Source organism: Carcharodon carcharias, chromosome 13, assembly GCF_017639515.1.
Source record: "Carcharodon carcharias isolate sCarCar2 chromosome 13, sCarCar2.pri, whole genome shotgun sequence".
Lineage (NCBI taxonomy): Eukaryota > Metazoa > Chordata > Chondrichthyes > Lamniformes > Lamnidae > Carcharodon > Carcharodon carcharias.
The window spans coordinates 114,639,449-114,660,742 of NC_054479.1; the positions used below are offsets into that span (position 1 = coordinate 114,639,449).

Here is a 21,294-nt window from a genome sequence, read left to right on the forward strand (position 1 = left end):
CATCGTATTATTTCTTGGTTGAATAGCTCACAAACCCCATTCACTACTTCATCCCCGTCTGCTGTAATGTTGCATTGTAATATTGTGACCAGAGCTGAAGACAAATTGGCACCAATGGAAGTGCAGCGAAGTATTATCTATCTGATACCTGGTATCAAATACTTGAGCTAATAGAAACTGAGTTTTTTTACATTGGAAAATACTAACTTCACAAAAGCAAAATACTGTGGATGCTGGAAATCTGAAATAATAACAGAAAATGCTGGAAATATTTCAGGTCTGATAACATCCATAGAGAGAGTTAACGTTTCAGGTCTGTCGCCTTTTATCAGAAATGATTAATTCTTTCCCTTGATCTCCTCACTTTGCACTTGCTCACATTGAATTTTGTTTGCCAATTCCAAACATGGAATGTCTATTAAAACCTTTTGTTTCTTACCTTAATCCTGTTTTTCAATCCTTATATTTATTCAGCTTTTTTAGCATTTATTAATGGGACAACATTAGCTCCATTTTATCAATCTCTTCATTGTTTGAAGACAAGTAGTTTCTTCTGACCTCAAGTCTTTCCTAAAATGTGCCACTGATCCATGCAGTTCAACATCCATATTGTCAATTATTCTTAGCATTTTAACGATCTAGATCTTGTGTCGCAATGTTCTTTACTCCAATGAAAGTCAGTTAATCCTGAGTAAAAAATGTTCTAAATGTCAGGTGTATTTTAGCTTGTTTAAGTGGGATCAAAATAGTTTCAAATCCTCAATTCTGCCTAATTTTTAAACAAACGGCTTCAGTAGCATTTATTAGATCTTAAATACATAAGAGCATTGTTAAGTTTAATTTGTATGTATTTTTCTAAAAAATTATTGCCTTGCTTCACATTTTCTTAATGGAATTTCACCATGTGGTAATTGATTCGACTGTTGGATTCCTTTTGAAGGTGAACATGCTGACTACATCTACCATCTGTAAATGGAGTCAAATATTGCTTTTAATAGGTGTGGAGAAATCAGCAATGCATTCTGAATTGTCACTTCAGAACCATAGCCATATGCCAGAAATGTGCTGTGATGACTTGTTCAGTCCCAACAATCCTCATTGTTAACCTTGCCTCAGTGGTGGCACTCTAAGCTCTTGAGTTGGAAGATTGCGGGTTTTATGGCTCACTTCAGCATATGAGTAGATAATCTAGGCTGACACTTTACTGCAGCACTGGAGTGCATTGCACGATTTGAGGTGTTGCCCTTCAGATCAAACAAGCCTCTCCCTAAGATCTTATTGCACTGTTAAGTGCAGAGTAGTTCATAATTTTTCTGTTAACCAGCACCACCAATTGCAGATTAATTGATTATTCATTGCATTGTTGTTTTTAAATGTTCATGTTTGCCTTAAAAATACATTTGAATGTAATTCAAAGGCCATTTATTGTCTGTAGAGCATTTTAGAACATCCTGATGACTTGAATGACACTGTATACATGCAAGTTTATTCTTTTTCCTGCCTGTCTTTCTTCCTTGCGTGTGCGCGCTCTCTCCCCCTCCTGCCTGCATTTTCATCTACTTTTTCTCTCCTCTTTCCCTTTTCTCTATCCCTTTTTTGATTTAAAGCTAATAATACCCCGCTTTTTCCTTTTTGGTGATGACGTTGAATGGCGAATGGGGAAGATTTTCATCACCTAGACCAGTTTAGGTTAATGAAAATTCCTTGTGAACACACGTGAACCCAGGATTCTGTTTACAAAATAACCTGTTAGAAATTTACACCTATTTTCACCAATTATATTAAATGGCTTTGCTTCCCTTATCACATAAGTTCTATCTCTCTTTGAAAGCAATTATCTATATATATCAGTAGTGCAGTTTGTTTTTGCAGATGCACAGAGAAATTAAAATTGATTTCTTATCTCATTTCCAGTTCTTATTTGTAGAATGCTTCTGTGTTCTTTCAAGGATTAGCTTTTTTTGGATAGAAAAATGAAAACAATGGTAAATTATAAGAGAGCAAAATGAAACCCCTATTGAGAATAACCTAAGATGGCTTTCAGATGCACAGATTTACTATCTCTGGATGCAATTTTAATATTTTTTTTCCCAATAAATTTCCCAAAAACCTTTTTTGTAAAGAATAACCAGGGCATTAAACAGGAAATTAGGATTCCATGTAAAAAGGGTGCTACAGTAATCATGGGTGACTTTAATCTACATATAGACTGGGCAAACCAAATTAACAATAATACTGTGGCAAATGAATTCCTGGAATGTGTACGAGATGAGTTTTTTTTTAAGACCAGTATATCGAGGAACCGACTAGGGAACAGGCTAACCTAGATTTGATATTGTGCAATGAGAAGGGTTTAATCATGGGGGTTTTTTTTATTTGTGCATGGGATGTGAGCGTCACTGGCTAGGCCAGCATTTATTGCCCGTCCCTAATTGCCCTTGTTCAGAGGGTATTTTTAAGAGTCAACCACGTTTCTGTGGGCCTGGAGTCACATGTATGCTAGACCAGGTGAGGACAACAGATTTCCTTCCCTAAAGGACATTAGTGAACCAGATGGGTTTTTATGACAATCGACAATAGTTTCATGGTCATCATTAGACTTTTAGTTCCAGATCTTTATTGAGTTCAAATTCCACCATCTGCTGTGGTGGAATTTGAACCCAGGTTCCCAGAGCATTACCCTGGATCTCCGGATAACCAGTCCAGTGACAACACAGCTACGTCACCACCTCCCCTATGTTGTGTGGGGTCCTTTAAGGAACAGTGACCATAATATGATGGAATTCTTCATTAGGGTGGAAAGTGAAGTAGTTGAACCTGAAACTAGGGCCCTAAATCCTAACAAAGGAAACTACGAAAGTATGAGGTGTGAGTTGGCTAAGATGTATTAGGGAATTTCATTAAAAGGCATGAGTGGATAAACAATGGCTAAAATTTAAGGAACAAATGTATGTATTGCAACTGTTATATATTCTTTTCTGGTGCAAAACACAACAGGAAAAGCGGCCTAATCATGGCTAACAAAATAAATTTAAGGATAGTACTAGATCCAAAGAAGAGTCCTATAAAGTTACTAGAAAAAGTAGAAAGCCTGAGGATTGGGAGCAGTTTAGAATTCAGCAAAGGAGGACCAAAAGGTTGATTTAAGAGGGGAAAAATAGAGTATGAGAGTAAACTTGCAAGGAACATAAAAGCAGACTGTATGTAAAAAGAAAAAGATTGGTGAAATAAATGTAGGCCCCTTACTACAGTCTGAAATGGAAGAATTTATAATAGAAAACAAGGAAATGGCAGAGCAATTAAACAACTGCTTCTATTCTGTCTACACAGAGGAAGACACAAATAACTTCCCAGAAATACTAGGGAACCAAGGATCTAGTGAGAAGGAGGAATTGAGGGAAATTAATATTACTAAAACGAAAGTTCTGGAGAAATTAATAGGACTGAAAGCCAATAAATCCCCAGGGCCCGATAATCTACATCCCAGGGTACTAAAGGAGGTGGCCATTGAAATAGTAGATGCGTTGATTGTCACCTTCCAAAATTCTGTAGATTGTGGAACAGTCCTGGCAGATTGGAGGGTGGCAAATGTATCCCCACTATTTAAAAAAGGAGGGAGGGAGAAAATAGTGTATTACAGACCGGTTAGCCTAACCTCTGTAGTAGGGAAAATGCTAGAGTCTATTATAAAGGATGTGATAACAGGACACTTAGAAAATATCAACAGGATTAGACAAATTCAAAATGGTGAAAGGTCCAAGGAATAGTCTGGTACAAAATTTCAATACTCGAGTCCAGATGCATTATTCAAGTGGTTCCTTTATTACACATGTGGGGAGCAAACGCTGGGCAATCCAGGCACTTCTCCACCAAGGTTCAAATGAGCACAGTTTATATATCTTTTATTATCAGTTACAACTTAATGGTCTTAGTTAGACAAAGGCCACAGCACAATGATTCCCCGGTGGACTGATAATTGTGTTCTTGTACAGTAATTTCAGTGCAGAGACTAAGCATTCTCCTTTTTGAAGATGGCTATCAGTGCGAAATGGCCTTCCCTATTTCTTGATTGAGTTATCCCGTGTCCCAGCCTGTGTGTGCATGTCTCCCATTTCCTAATTGCAAATTTACAGCTGAGCCCTTTGTACAAGTTTTTAGCTCTCATGTAAGGCGGCGATTGTCTCTGTATGCTTTGGTGCCCTAGCTTCTGGTCCTGGTTAGCACTTTAACATAAATCCAAATTTCCTGCATCTCAGTCCCCCCTTTTGGGTGCGTAACTGTTAGGTTAAGCTAGCCGATTAATCTGTGTCCGATGGTTCTGTCATGGCTCCAGTGGTACCGATCTGAGCAAGTCCTATGGGCCATGGCATCACCTGGACCTCTCCCCAAGTTTTTAAGCTTCCTAATGTCCGAGACTCCTGTTTTTCCGGTGGTGCGCGGCCACCAAGATGGAAGGCTGGGACCCTACTGCATTAATATATGTCCTATCCCAGCAGCCATTGTTGCTCTTTTAACATTATTTTTGCCCTATGTCTAAGGGCTTTCTTCTTACAGGTGCGACATGCTGCAATTCCCCATGCCAATGCTAACACTAGCTGCACAGCGACAAGTATGAGAGATTATTCTTATCCAGGGGTGTATATCCACATTCAGTCCCACACTTGCTCCCACCATGTCGGATCTCTCAATTGCTCTTCCGTATCATTGATTAGCCTTTTAAACACTGCCAGTAACAAGTAATACTGTTTCATCACCTTTCGTATGTCACCTTTAATCTTTGTCAAACTTTTGGGAAGGTGGGATTTGGGACCTGCTTAGATTCCTCATACTATTCCAGGGTATCGTGGAGTGTGTCGGAGGCGTTGACTGAGACCTGACCCCTTTGGACGTACACCATTCACGTGTATCTGATAGTAACTGCGAGCCGGGGTTTAAAGCAGAAGTTGAGGCTGGTGATGTTGCAATGTAGGTTCCAGTATGTGTATGACTGTTCAGTAGTTGTCACACAGTATTCCCCGTTACCCTTGTTTCCTGAGCAGGTGTGATGGTTTTCTCTGTGGCTAATTTCTAATATACAACCCTCCATTCAGTTGTACCCGCATATGTCCAGCAAACCCCCCCACCCCCACCCCTCCATTCTGATTGGATGGGGGGAAATTGAGGCTACCTTCCCTCCTGCACCTGCTCAGTGATACCTCTTGCATGCCCTCATTCTTGTGTATGGCATGCATATCTATGGGGTAGTACCGGAGGGAGTCATTGTCTCGGATTAACCCAAGGTTGATACTGAGGGTGCGGGCCCATGTCTACTGTGACTGAAGGGATTGCCCCTACCATGCCTATCACGTTCATTTGGTTTTTGGTGCACTTCTGAATCACCAGATACACCCTGGTCATTCCTTTCAATGTACAAGTGTCAAAGACGCTTGGGTTCTTGGCCATCCCCCGCAACCGGGTACTGTTGATCTAGCCCAGTCCCTCCCCACTTTGGATCTGGGCCAGATTGTATCTTAATTGCCCGATCATCCACTGGCCGTAAGCATGGCACAGCTGGCTTTTTTGGGTGCTGTCTTCTTGTCATTCCTCCCTTTCTATTAATTGGCTGGTGGCTTTAGCATGGGTCTCTATAACGTGTAAGCTTTCCAATAGAGATGCCACACTGTTGCCCCCTAGGGGTGCTGCCGTTTCATCGCCCCTTGCTGCTCTTATGAGCAGCTGCCCCATGATCCCTTTAAGATTCGTGACTTCAGAGATGATTCCTTGAATGTCGAGACAGTTTACCAGGGAAGTCCCTGTGTTCACTCCTGTCAGTACATTGTTAACTAATCCTTTCTTCTGGCGGTTGAAAGCAGCATTTCCCCTGAATCTAGTGGCGTCGGCCGCCTGATTAATCACAGCCTTACTCAGTAATTTGTATAGTTTTTGTTGGGGTGCTTGGTTACTGCAATACTCAGGCAGTTGTATACCTGCCAGGTTCACAATTACTGGTACAATTTCATGTTTAACGTTAATCATACAATAGTTCACCATCCATATACAGTACCAGTCCATTCTGTGGCCCAGAGGTCATGTCTAGGCAAGATAGTCTCTATGGTGTCGTTGTGTCCTGTGATAGTGGGGTGGTGTTGGTATGGGGGTCTGCCATTGTAGTCAACACCGCCGTTGTAGTCGAGATCCAATGCCAGGTATCTGTCATTCCCAAGTCCTCCTCCCCGGGACAGTGACCCCAGTTGTTGTTATCCCGGGGTGTGAAGGTAAATTGTGAAAAATCTCTCACATTGTATCTGGCCCAGTGTCTCCTTCACACATGTCCAGAGTCCATCCGAGACATTGCTGATCTGGAAGCATATTGGCCCTCATTTTTCTAACGGAGTTCCATTCCCAGGTGCGAGCTCTGCCCTAGGCGCTCTCCATCGTTCATTCCAACAGATAGTTGCATAAGCCCGGTGCCACACTTGAAGAGCATTGACCTCTCCGTTGTGACATTCACACCTCCTTTCACGCAATATCTGTCGCTGACATTCTTGTAGTATAAGCCCATACTGGCCTCTGCTTCACGGTTTATGTTTTGTATGCAGGTGGCTGCAATAGCCAGGGCCCTGGTGATGATTATCGACACCCAGCTTTTTTCCATCTTGGCATGGAGGTTACCCGGTTATTGTTATTTCTGTAATGAAGCATACTGCTGGTGATCACCAGGGGTTAGGTCATATGTAAGAGGCAGCTTTCTCCTTTTCACCCCTCCTTGTGCACAGCCCACCGTGACCCTCCCCGTAGTTGAGGATTTCCCCCTTTGTCTTTTGGATGGCCAGTCCTCCAGATCGGGAATGAATCCTAAACCACTTGGCGAACACAGTATGGACTGCTTGTTGCCTGTTTCCCCTCCCCACTGCCTGGTAATTCAGTCTTTCTTACTTACATCCTACCTTTTCAGTTGCGACCAGTGTTTCCAGCTACCTTTTCCCTTCATATCGACGCAGGCACAGGAATCGCTGGTCAAAATAATTTTGTATGGTCCAGTCCGTTTTGGGACAAAACCTGGTTGGCTAGGGGTGATTTGAACAAACACCATGTCTCTGACCTCAGCCAGTGGTGACGGGGAGCCCCCCTTTTGTCCTCTCTTATAAATCCCTGAAAGCCTGTTGGTCCTTCACTTTCTGTTGTAATTCCTTTAGCTGTCCATCCAATTGCTTAATATAGTTTTTAATTTTATCTCTGATGGGTCCCATATCCTCTTGTCCGGTGGCAATACCCTCTAGCAAGCGCATAATCCTCCCGGTCATTAACTCATAAAGGGGTTTATCTTAAATCCAGCATTTTTCAGTGTCCTTAAGACAACCAGGAGAGCTCTGATGTGGTCCCTCTCTGATTTTGACGCTATTAAGATATCACCTACACATTATAAGATTGTACTGTTGTAAGACTCAGCTTTTCACTCATGACCCAATGGAAGATGTTCGGGCTGTTGTGGAATCCCTGTGGTAGCCTCGCCCAGGTATGCTGTCTCCCTCCCACAGTGAAAGCGAATATATCTTGGGATTCCTGGTCCAGTGGTATCAGCCAAATTCCATTGGCTACATCTAAAACTGTAAATATTTTATGTTCGGGTTTTTACAATTAAAGCACACCTCGGGTTTAGGGGCGGCTGTCGCGGTGGCCACCGTTTCAGTGGGGTCTGTAACCTCCATTGCCGACAGCTTTATCTTAGTTTTCTCTATGTGGTTATCTACCCCGGTGGCCCATCTTTCTAGCTCATATGTGATCTTGTCTACTAGCCCGGTGTCTAGGATTGCCTGGTGGGCCAGGCTAAGGCCATCTTTGTACAATTGCATAAACTGTACATCGTCTCATTTCAGCGCAGCACCTACACCCCCGTAGTTACAATGCCTCAAACTTCTGATTGTCATATTCATGGACACCCTCGCCCTTTTCTTGTTTTACTCCAGTCACTATATTCCAATTAACTGGGGCTTGCCCTAAGACTTATGCTATTTCTGCTCTAAAGGCTCGGAAATCGGCTTGCTGCTGTGCTTGGTCTGTCTGGTTGTCCGGGCACTGGGGGCACATACTCTATCTTAATTGGGGCCACAGGATATGGGGGTGGTGATTCCCAACCCGCTTTCCCGTTGTTCCTCATATCCTGCTATCTGTTCCGCCAGCCCATTCCAATCTACATGATCTGTGTTTTGTGGAGCTGCTGGTGGCTGTTAAAGCTGGGGAAACTGACATGAGATTTTTTGCCTGTACTAGCTCTTCATTTTGGGATTTGTTGTCCAACATTCTTATTTACTTTCTTACTTAACTCTACATGTTGTCTTAACATTAGGATCCATGCTTTATTATCTTTGTCTTTTTTCTGATTATCCCACCATTTTCTCTGATAAGCAGGTGAGTCAAATGGGTTCCAATTGTTCTTTATCATTTTGCCTATCAGTTTCTTATTTTGTCAGCTACATGCTGTGTCAGGGATCCCTGTGGTCCCCACTCAAGTTTGTCACTACTGGCCATCCCTGGGTAAGACAGTCAGGGTATAGTTGCCATCAACTATAGTTCCTTGCTGGGTCCTTTCTGACCGAACTCGTTATTTGCGACTAATACCGGATGTAATTATAACAATCTATAATACAAGCGTTTCTACCCCACCCTTACCACCCCTTCAACTATTGCCTGGAGCCTAGGTTTCGGATACGTGGGGCGCCTGACACTTCCTGGGTCGGGACGGTGTCAGATATAGTATGAATAAAATTGTGCTCACACTACGACTCGTCCTGGTTCCCTGTTGGTGTTCTGCATCCTTTGTACCCTGCTCGCAGCGCCAGTTGAAAGTTGGAAGGCCAAGGAACACTCTGATAGAAAATTTCAACACTCGGAGTCCAGATGCAGTATCCAAGTGGTTCCTTAATTACGCATGCAGGGAGCAAACGCTGGGCAGTCCAGGCGCTTCTCCACCGAGGTTCAAATGAAGACAGTTTATTTATCTTTTATTATCAGTTACAACTTAATGGTATTAGTTAGACAGGCCACAGCACAATGACCCCCCGGTGGGCTGATAATTGTGTTCTTGTACAGTAATTGCAGTGCAGATACTAAGTATTATCCTCTTTGAAGATGCTATCAGACGGTGCGAAATGGCCTTCCCCATTTCTTGATTGAGTTATCCCATGTCCCCACCCGTGTGTGTGTGTCTCCCATTTCCTAATTGCAAATTTACAGCTGAGCCTTTTGTACAAGTTTTTAACTCTCATGTAAGGCTGCGATTGTGTATGCCTGGTCCTAGCTGCTGGTCCTGGCTAGCACTTTAAAATAAATCCAAATTTTCTGCATCTTCAATGGATTTATGAAAGGGAAATCCTGTTTGACAAACCTATTGGAATTCTTTGAGGATGTAACTAGCAAAATAGATAAGGGAGAACGAGTGGATGTAATGTATTTGGATTTTCAGAAAGCTTTTGATACCACATAAGAGGTTAGTGTGTAAAATTAAAGCACATGAGATTTGGGGTAATATATTGGCATGGATGGGGAATTGATTAGCAGACAGGAAACAGAGTCGGAATAAATGGTCATTTTTGGAGTGGGTGGCATGACTAGTGGGGGTACCGCAGGGGTCAGTGCTTGGGCCCCAGCTATTCATAATATATATGCATACTTGGATGAGGGAACCAAGTGTAATATTTCCAAGTTTACTGATGACACGAAACTTGGTGGGAATGTGAGCGATGAGGAGAGTGTTAAGAGACTTCAAAGCGATTTACAGGTTGAGTGAGTGGGCAAATCCATGGCAGATGCAGTATAACATGGATAAGTTAAGTTTTCCTACCAAAGTGGATAAACAGAATGGCAGAGTATTATTTAAATGGTGATTGATTGAGAAATGTTGATATACAAAGGGACCTGGGTGTCCTTGTACATCAGCCACTGAAAGAAAGCACGCAGGTGCAGCAAGCACTTAAGGCAAATGGTATGTTGGCCTTCATTGCGAGATGACTTGAGTGCAGGAGCAAGGATGTCTTAATAAGCTGTACAGGGCCTTGATGAGACCACACCTGGAGTATTGTGTGCAGTTTTGGTCGTCTTACTTAAAGGGTATACTTGCCATAGAGTGAGTGCAGCGATGATTCACCAGGTGATTCCTGTGATGGCAGGATTGTCATATGAAGAGAGATTTGACCAACTAGGCCTGTATTCACCAGAGTTTAGAAGAATGAGAGGAGATCTCACTGAAACATATAAAATTCAGGCAAGGATGGACAGACTGGATGCAGGGATATTTCCTCTGGCTGTGGGGGAGGTCTAGAACAAGGGGTCACAGTCTCAGGATCCGGGGTAGACCGTTTAGGACTGAGATGAGGAGAAACTTCTTCACTCAGAGTGGTGAACCTCTGGAATTCTCTACCACAGAAGGCTGTGGATGTCAATTCACTGAGTATATTTAAGAAGGAAATAGATTTCTGTACTCTAAAGGCATCAAGGGGTATGGGTAGAGCGTAGGATGATATTGAATGGCGGAGCAGGCTCAAAGGGTGGAATGGCCCGTTCCTGCTCCTATTTTGTGTTTCTATTTTTAAAGAAACATTTTTACAGATTGCTCATGAAAGGGCAGTTACTTGTAAAAGTTGGTATTTTAAACAGCCTATGTGGCAATGAATACATCAAGCAAGGATCGAGCAAGGGAAATATCATACTTTTTTGCTGAATAACATGCTGCTTTAATTACTCTCTGTAATGGTTACTATCTAAATGCTTCCTTTGACTGCTTGACAAGACTTTTTGCATCTTTGTTTTAATAGAATGGAGTAATGTCTGGATTAATGCAGATGCTGTTGTTGAAGGTCTCTGCTCACATCACTGAACAGCTGGGCATGGCCCCAGGAGGGGAATTCAGGGAGGCCTTCAAGGAGGTAGGCATTCAACTTGTCAGCTATTATGTCTTTTGAAATTGAGAAGCCTCTCCTGTGCTCATATATCCTAACTGAAACAACAGTGAAATGCAGTGACTGATACTTAATTTGAGTGATATACCTTAGCACATTTGTGGGTAAATTGAGCGTGTATTTGAGATGAATATTAAGGCCTTGTAAATCTGAGTTGCATTTATACAAAGAGTATGTGGAGTGGCTATAATACATAGGTATTCTATAAGCAACATCTTAATGTTTCTTAATAAGTAATGAATGTTGGCCAAAACATTGGGAGAATTCTGTGATGCTGTTTGAATAAGACTATTGAATATTTTTAATTAACTCTCTGAATATGAGCATCACTGACAGGGTCAATATTTATTGCCTCGTTAATTATCCTCGAACAGTAGTGATGCGCATCTTTTTTGAACTACTCCAATGTGATTTGATAGAACTGAAATGCTTACCAGGCACTTCAGGGGGTAGAATCAACCATGTTGGTGTGGGACTGGAGTCAAAGATAGGTCAGACTGAACAAGGACAGCAAAATTCATTCCCTAAAGACCATTCATTTTTATGACAAGAAACAGATTCTTGACCACTTTCTCTGGTAACAGGTTTTTATTTCCATCTTTAAATGGAATTCAAATTGTCAAGCTGTCATGATGAGATTTGAACTTGGATTCTCAGCAATATTAGTCCATGATTCTAGATTTCTCGTTCATTAACATAATGGTACTATGGTACTATTAGCTAAGGTACTATGTCCCGACAACAGTCCTCTCATCTCATCTGAAAGATGACACCTTCAACAATACTTCCTTAATACTACTGTTCTTCTATGCCAGTCTAGATTATGTGCTCAAGTCGTGAGGTAAAGCTTGAACACTTAAGTGAAAGTATGCCCATTGAGCCAAGAAAAGGAGTGGTATCCTCTTTATCATGTCTGTCTGTAATTGTCACCCTTGGAGAGATTTTGTGATCTTGTCAGCTTGTGCAAATATATTTAGTTGACAATTTTGAGTATTACTGCTCAAATTTCATTTGCATAACTACATAGAGCATTCTATATAGATGCTTGCAATTTGAATTTTTTAATGATTTATCGATTTATTTGAATTGTAATTTCAGTTTGCCAAAAATATTGCATGACAAATGAGATATGCTTGGATAAAGGTTTCTAGATACATGATAGTGTATTGAAATGTGAATTTTTGTGAGACATGCATTTCAAAAACCTGTCAAATCTTCTATGTTTCAGGCTGGAAAAGTGCCTTTTTGTAAGTTTCACCTTGGGGATAGGCCCATCCCCATCACTTTTAAAAGGGCCATTGCTGCGCTTTCCATCTGGCAAAAGGTCAAATTAGCCTGGGGTCTCTGTTTCCTGTCTGATCCTATCAGGTATGAATAAATACTTCATAATTTCAGGGAATTGTAGGATTCAGTCATGCTACTTATAACTAAACAATTTAAATTTATATACTGTGCAATTCTGCAAAAATACAAAACATAATCAGATGTTAAATTCATTATCTAAAAAAAATATTGGTGAACTGATATTCTGTTATCATCAATGGAGAGGTCTTCCTTAAGTGGTCAAGTTAATCTTTATATTTTGTGATTAAGCTAAAAATATTTTCCCTCTGGTTAAATCGGCAAATTAAGTCCTGATGTAACTGCTTGTTACGTCATGAGTGACCATCGGCGATTTCTGTCTTCTAGCAAAATTAGAGCAATAGAATCTGATATGATCACATCAGTGTTGTACAGATACATCTTGTGTACAGTAATTTTTCAGGATTGAAATCATCTTGATAAATCATTTAACCTTTCCTCTGATGGAACAGAGTAAGCCATTCAGCTCATTAACCCTGTTCCATCATTCCAGTAGACTATAGCTGATTTGTACTATACCTCAGCTATAATTACCTCCATAACCCTCAATACCCTTAATAATAAGTCTGTCAATCATGACCTTGTTACATTTGTGAGGTCTGTAAGACTATATTTTGGGACTGTGGCTTTTAATTTAGAATAAATGAAGGGGGACATGTGACCTGTTTTGCTGTCTGCCTGACAGTAAGCCTGTGTGATTTAATTGTTAGAGATCAAAGGAAGGCTTAGATTGTTTTGCTTGTGCTTGGAGACAATGGCGGCAGTCTGAGTTTGAGTCTCCCAAAGTCCCAGAAAGGTGTTCAAGGTACCATGTTGTAAACAGTTGTGCTGTAAACTCTCCATTTACTGAGATGAAAGAATGTTGGGGGTCAAAGATAGCTAAGAGTTCCACCTCAATGCAAGATTGTGTTTCATATTGCCAAGGGGAAGAAGGCAGAGGAAGCCATTTTTGAGATTAGGTTACAGGCATTCCTACAAATCAGGGAATATTACTGACAGACACCACAAGCTCTGCGTGGTCAGCAGAGAGAGAAGCCTGCTTTGCCAGCTATGATGTGGAAAGGAGACGGTCCCAGTTGAAGAGACGCATCCAGGATTCCAGGATAATGGCCATACCAGGACCAGAGGAGAGAAGAATCATCGGAACAGGCTTTGCTAGTGGTAGTGGATTTAAGGAAACCTCTGAAAGTTAAGGGAAGCGCCTTGAGATGGTCACTCAAAATTACTCCATGGTGAAATGGGGATACGGGAACCGATTGGAAGCTGGGAGCAACTGTGGACTGCTTGCCATAAGAATTGTAATTCCATGAGCAGTGCGATGATCCGTACAAAAGGGAAACATTCCTTTCCTATAGTTTAAAGTATAAGTTGCCTCCAAAAAGAAAATATTATTTAGTCAACAGTGATTATAGCCATTCATTACAGTAAAAAAGTTTTTAAATGTTTAATCTTGCCATGTCATTCTTTCATCTAGTAATTGGAAGTTTGAATCTCTTTTTTTTCTTGAACCTACTGAGATTACAATCTACAAAATTTTTATTGATCCGGCATCTGGTCTTCTGGGGAGAGAACTTCAAATTTCCATTATCCTTTATTATTGTGCCCCCATGTTTTCAATTAACCAGAGAAAATACTTTCCCAGCTGATCACTTCAATTCAAACATGCCTCAATCTTCTAATCTCATGGAAAAATGAATTCAATGTTTGCAACTTGTCATCATAATTTAACCTTAAGTCCTGATATAATTCCGGTGCATTGTTCCAAGGCCAAAGTATCCTCTGAGTTGCAGTGCCCAAATGTGTCTGGCCAAGAGCTCTTCTACAACTGAAGGATAACTTCCTCTCCTTTTGTATTCAGCCCCTTTTAATGGTATATTGGCTTTTATTTTGGTTTTTATTTGTTTATTGCAGCTATGCAGTAGTTTTCAGTATTTTGTGTACATGGATGCTTAAATCCCTTTGCTCTTCCTAGTCTCTCACTATTTAGAACATATTCTGAGTTCTCCCACCTCCCACCCTTGGGTCCACGGTAGATGATCTCTCAATTCCCTATATTGAAGTCAACCTTCAACAATTTTTCCTACTCTCAGAATCTGCCTATTTCCTACTGTAACTGTCTGCTCAAATGTATGCAACTTACCCCAAATTTAGAATAACCTGCAAACTTGGATATAATCTCTCTTCTTTGTCCTAGTTTTTGATGAAAAGCTGATCCCTAGAAAGCACCATGGCACATTCTACCAACCAAAAGTATACTCCCTGCTCTCTTACTTACCACCACCTTCGATCTCTACTTTGTAAAACTACAGATTATCACATGTCTCTTATGCATTTATAGAATTTGAAATGAAAGGAATTTTTTTAAGTATTAAAAGCAATTGGACAAATAGAGAAAAATAATTGGTAGAAAAATGTTTGTCCATAAATGTTTAACTAATCTATCTGTTTCAGTAAAGATGACGTAGAAAAGTGCAAACAAAAAGATCTTCTGGAGCAGATGATGTCTGAAATGATTGGAGAGTTCCCTGACCTTCACCGTACAATTGTTGCCGAACGAGATGTTTATCTTGCATATATGCTGAAGCAGGCAGCAAAGCCATTAGAACTACCTCTGGCTTTAGGAAGTAAGCATATAAACCAGCCTAGATTAAAATTTCGTTACCTGTACTTGGAATTCTCATTGGAATTATGTTTAGCATTCAAATGTACAAGTCTCCCCTGATGGCTGACTCTCTAGTTGTGCTGCTATCTACTGCATTCCAAGAGGATTCCATGTTTGATCCCTAAACTCTATTGGTTTAGCTGATTTCAACCAGGGCAATAGCAGGGTACTACACTTTGCCTCACCTAGGGTCTCTTCTATTGATTGCCATTCAGCGACTTCTGCTAGAAGTGCATAAGTGGAAAGACAGGGCTTCATAGTGATTTTCTTTTTGCACTTAATATGCCAATAATCAATTAAAGCTCAAAGTTGTATGAGACTTGGATGAGAGATTGACTGATTACTTTATCCATGAAATCAAACTGCAGCATAAGTCCATGTCTTCAGGGAAATGAGAGATGAACAGTAACCCTCAAATATTCAGGCTCCTGGAAAAAGTCTCAAATTGGTCCAGAGTCTCTAGATCCTGCTGAATGTGTAAGGCTCGGAAAGGCCTAGCACTGCCAACTTAATCTGGCTTCTCTTGCAGTCTCCTGGTACTCCTTTTCTCCAGTGTATCTATCATGTAAATTGTCCAGCCCAATAAATTCTATATCTCAGTAATTCTCTTGGAATGCTTTTCAGATGTAATATAGAATGCAGGAAAATTTGAGCATAAGAGTGAAAAAACTTACGAGTACCCACAATGAGCCCCAGATTATGGCCAAAATTCTCCACAAACAATTGCATTGTGCAGATTCCCTTTAATGAAATATTTCCACTTCACTGAACAGGTTTGAGGCTGAATGGCCAACTCCTATTCCAATTTCCTGACAATGACTGATGAGAATGTAAAAGTCCCACAGTTTAGGACAGGTAAAGCCATCGCAAGTTGATGCATATTGGAGTAAATCTAGTTGTCAACAAGTTTTTATACAGTTTTGCTAAGGATTAGTATGGGTGTTAATATGGTTTACTCTGACTATAGTGAAAAGCAGATCTAATGGTTGGAACTGAGATATGGATGTGTGCATTATATTTTTTTTATTGTGTAGCCTAGCCTAAACAGTTGCTAGATATCTAAATATATTTATTATAGCCAATATTTTTAATTGACAAGATCATGTACATTAGGACAATCATGTAATTTGGCATAGTTTTCCATCTTCCAGGGTATCCAGTTAAAGGATCGATTATTGGACTGCACCGCAGTTATCATCATAGGATCTGATAAATTATTTTTCTGTTTATTCCACAGCCGAGTCCAGCCAGCAAATACCATCTGTTGTGGTAGGAGTAGTTGGAATGGGTCACATACCTGGAATTGAGAAGAACTGGAATAATCTATTAAATATTCAAGAATTAATGAGGTAAAACTTGCCATAATTATTCATCTGTAACAATTTTGTCTTGAAATTTCTGTGGTGGTGAGTGGCATTGAAACAAATACATTAGTGAAGAGATTCACATGTAATACATGGATATAAATTACTGTGTTCATGTATAGCTTCCCTTATTAATGTAAAATCTAGCGGATGACTAGATGAGATGACCATTTTCTCAAAACCAGAAATTCTAATCATGTGCTTGGCGTCAAGGCCTAAGAATATAAAATTTAATTTGAAAGAATTACCAATAAGCAAAGCATCTTGTACCAAGTCCGTAATCATTTTCATTCTGTTTATAATACACATTTTACTTGGAAAACACGTCTTGGAATTGGACAAAAAAATGGTGTTGCGAAAACTGAGAGATTTTAAAAATGTATGCCTTCCATAGGTTTCTACTAATTAGTAAATTGCTCATGGTGTTGCCTATGGAAGGTCCAGTGGAGACCCAAATGCAGCAAGCCATTGCATGGTGAAGAAGAGCAAAGCAAAACTCCTAGAATACTGAATTGGATGGGGATTGGGGCTTCATGTTGCTGACAAACTGCCAAAAGTTTGAGCTGATGTGGGAGTTAGGCCAGGAGCTGGACTCCCATTAAGATTTCCCTCAGGGCAGGAAGATTTGGCAGGTTTGGCTAAAGGTTGGCATGTATAAGCAGGAAGATAATATTTCAGCAGTGGGTGCTAGTCAGACCAAAAGCTTGGGTGGCAATGGAAAGGCCAGTGGTAGAAGGAATGAGGCCTGAGGCTTACCTTTATAAAATACATTTTTCTGAGGCAGCTTTGGGTGCTCTAGCAGGAGTAGCCATCCAGAAGCATGATTGAAATTGGTGAGATTGGTTTTGCTGCTTCTGAAAAATGCACAGATTAAAATTGGAAACTCTGTGCTGTGCACATCTAGATCAACCATATACTATCACTGCCTGTTGTGGCACTAATTTAAATCACCAAACTTTTGTCATTTTACACATTAGAATTAAAATGTTTCCTATATTTTATCAATACTAGTAGACAGTTTTATCATTAACTGCTGGTAATGGAGACACCCTCCTTTATTACTTCCTGAACTGATTTTAAAAACCTAACAACTAGAGTGCCAGCAACTCTCCATTATATAATATGTATATATATATTGTTTAAAAATTGTTTTATCATTGCATCTGAATAACTTTTGCAAATATGAATTACAAAAAGGTGCATTCATCTGTAAATGGTCCCTTTTAATTAATGTTATGTATATGCTATAAGGTGTGGTGGATAAACATACTTTCAGTTCAGTAGTTATGTGCATCCTATAGTTAGGCAAAAAGGTCAAGAAATTCACAATTTAGTATGCCACTGAAGTATAAAGACTTGGAAAATGATGGCCTTCGCTGAGTTAGCTAAGGTCATCTGATACTGCTGTTCTATTATCCTTATCATTCCTTGAGACAGGAGAAACCTGGCATAGTTATGGCTCATTGCTATTCAGGAACTCCTTCTGAGGTATGGCAGAGTGCGAGGACACTGTTGGAATCATAATTGACCATCCTTGTAGCCTGCCTGTAGTGTTTGTACTGTATTTGTGAAATATGCAGCTTATTAAATTGCACTTTTAATGCAGTAGAATTCTTATCACACTGTTTGCTACTTGCAGTTTGATTTTATATGGTAAAATGTTTTTTTGTTGCATCCCCCAACTAATTGTGTTTTTTTTTTGCAGTGTTCCTCCACCATCGTTAGCTGCTAAAGTATTCAAGTTCGCTGTTAAAGTAACTCTTATGGGACTCATGGGTTATGGCTGCTACCGTGTGGGAAAAGGGACCGTTCAGTTAATGCTGTCAAGACCATTTATACAGAGTTACCTCCACAAATTTACAAATGAAATATTCTAACTGAAAGCAAAACAGTTCAATGATGACCTTTACTTGGTGATTAAAAGAAGTGCTGAAGGCAAATATGCAGGAAACTTTGCAATTTCAGTGCGTTTGTATTAGACTTTGAATTCAATAATGCAAATGTTACATGACATGATGGATGAATTCTCATTACTTAAAAGCTGCACCATCTGGGAGTGATGAAAAGTAATAAGTCAGAAAATTTACCAGTGCCATTCTGCGTAAAAACATCTCCCTTTTAACTTTGAGAGGAGACCTGTAATGTGAATGGCATGAGCTTAGTCATCGGGTTACTGTATTTTAAGCCTATCAATTTTGGGGTGGTGGGGTACTTAAATTTACAAATGTTCATATTTTGAAATGCTGCAATAGTACTATCTATTTTCATTTAATGCAACATTAAGAGACACATGGTTCAACTGTTGCTTTAAAATCATGTTCAGATGCCACTGAGAAAATCATGTGATTATCTCAGATATTCATCTTAACTAGTAATCTGCACAAAATTGTTTTAATAACTTTTCAGATATTAATATGAAGATTTTGACAATGTCCATATGGTAATAGCTATACGGTTTACAACTCAAGATGCAACTGGTGGTTTTTAGATATGTCAAAACATTTATTAACTTTTCTGTTGAATCTATTGGTTCACAGACCTTTGTTTTGTTTTGATAGGTGATGGAATTCTATTAAAACAAATGAATATTTAAAATTATTTATGATTCACTCTTTCAAAACTAACATGCATTCAGGATTTTTGTTTTCCCTTCTAAACTTTGCCATTTTCATAAAGTATTTCAAACAAAGTTTAAAAAAACAGCATTTCTTCCATGCTAATATTCTTCCTCCCTTCCCCCCCCCCCCCCCCCCCCCCCCCCCAAAAAAAAAAAAATCTCCTGAACTTATTAACACCTTGCTCTGAGGTGATAAACAGGAGATAGGTGCCCTCCAGTACCTTGGTCAATTTTTCATGATCTGTGCGAGTTATAGTGAATGTTGACAGGTTATTTTACAAGAGGGATATTGCAGTTATGCCATAGCCTTGTTAAAAATGCACATTTCCAGTATAGTGCAATATTGCCCAGTGGATTTGAGGACCTGTTTCCACCCCTCACTCACCTTCACCAAAATCATTTAATCAACTTGCTGAGCAATTTCAAATTAGAAAAGTATTTAGCAGCAAGAAGGTGAAAACTGTTTCTGTAGCTTCTCCCCCGCATCTTCCTGCCCCCACCCACCCTTGTGACATAAAAGTAATGTTCTACAGGGTTCATAATAGCCAATAAATGTCAATTCTGAACCGTCATCAATCTGATTGAAAGCAGCATCTCGGTTAGGCTTGTAACTGAGGGCATAATAAATTTTTAGGCTTTTATGAATTCTATCATGGTATGTCATTTCTATTTATAGACTGTTGACACATAAAACAGTAATTTGCAATTGTCTCAGTCTGTAAAGTTTGCTGAATCTTATAGGTTACTTTTATTCAGAATTTGTATCTCTGTTAAATGTATATTTTCAAATCATCAAGGAATATAACAAGTGTTATCTAAACAATATAAACTATGTGCACTTTTTGTGAATCTGCATTGCCTGGATAGTGCTTGCTTGGCTACTTATAGTCTATATTTGTAGGACCAGTGTTACCCTCAGCAAAGAAGCATTATCCTCAGGTTAAATTCTGTATGCAGAATGTGCAGGAAAGTGTTGAGTAAAAAGCAGTAATTTATAATTTCATAATGTGTTGCACCTTTTCATTTGAACAGTAGAATTGTGTGTGTAATATATACATATATAACCATGCAGTTCACTTAAAAAGAAAAGGGCTCAATTAATTTTCTGTTAGCTTTGGGTGTATGGGAAATAAAAACTGCATCTTGATGCCTTCTATAGATGGGTGTGATGTGTACTACAAAACATCTGTTTGTATCTCTAGTACAACTGACTTCTAACTTTTTTAACTAAATTGTCATGGAAGTGGGAGGGAGCAAAAAAGATGCAGTGAAAATCTATGTTTGCATCACGAATCTGACTGCATTACATGTGTTTTCTCATATGTTAATATAACTACTAGAATGTGACACACACATCTCTCCTTTGATTTGAATAAGCTGCAAATATTTTTACAAAAGGAAGAAACTGCATGCTAAGACAATGGTTAATCAGATTTGGAGCCGAATGCAAATGTAAATCATGGATCACAAAAGTATTTGAGATGGTATTTATTGTTAGAATATTCTGAATATTTTTGATTTTCTTGCACCTTTGTAATTATGTCATTCTGATGGAGTGAAGCTACTTTCTCTAAGTCTTTGATAGCATTTCAGAGCAAGTAAATTACTTGTACTTTCATATCTGCTTTGTTATGGTACTATTTAATTTTCTTAAAAATAGGATTAAATTATATGGATAAATAGGCAGTAATTTAAAATGCCTAAATGGTCAATCCCACATAAAGAGCCTTGCAGTTCCAATGCTAGGTTCTTCAGACTAAACTATTTTAAAATGGCTGGACACATAACCATTATGTGATTAACAAAGACAAAGCATATCTGTTGTCATACATTAAATCCCTTCACAACTGAAGTAATTGAAAATGAAATTGGGTGTTCAGTAGTGCCTATGTACAAATAATCACACCCTTCTGCTTTACATGTAACTGCAAGGAAAATTTCCCAGGATAGTTTTTTATATAAAAACAGCTTGGGGATTCCTGATTTTGAAGCTTTTTACACAAAACATACACGCTGTTTTTATTACAGTATATTGCAATTCAGATTCACCCTGAAAACTTAAGAACTCTGCCTTACGTGAAAATCTAATCAAAAATAAAACTGCTACTGAGCATTTTTGTATACATGCAATTCATGTTATAAGTGTGAAAGTTTGAAAAGGCACATTCTTAACTATGCTCAAATTTGTCTGTTACCTGTCATAGTAGTCTTGTACGACCATGTTTTCCAGTTGTACAACCATGTTTTCCAGCTAAAAATAAATCTGCATTTTATTGCAATGCAATGTAAAGATAAAATGGGCCTATTAAGACCACCTGTGACCATGTTGGATTCTGACAAAGATCAATGAATGTA

The 21,294-nt window shown here is 39.4% G+C and overlaps 1 protein-coding gene across 5 annotated transcripts in view; it reads left to right on the forward strand.

Moving 5' to 3' along the window:
- The window catches only part of trabd (TraB domain containing), a 44,864-nt gene extending 25,947 nt beyond the window's left edge, over positions 1-18,917 (forward strand). For all 5 annotated transcript variants that reach the window (XM_041203298.1, XM_041203302.1, XM_041203300.1 and 2 more), the window contains exons 7-11: positions 10,791-10,901; positions 12,163-12,302; positions 14,748-14,920; positions 16,196-16,307; positions 18,028-18,917. In XM_041203298.1, coding sequence (XP_041059232.1) covers positions 10,791-10,901; positions 12,163-12,302; positions 14,748-14,920; positions 16,196-16,307; positions 18,028-18,199 — 708 coding nt within the window. In that variant the 3' untranslated portion in view covers positions 18,200-18,917. The remainder of the gene's footprint in view (positions 1-10,790; positions 10,902-12,162; positions 12,303-14,747; positions 14,921-16,195; positions 16,308-18,027) is intronic.
- The last annotated feature ends 2,377 nt before the right edge of the window (positions 18,918-21,294 follow it).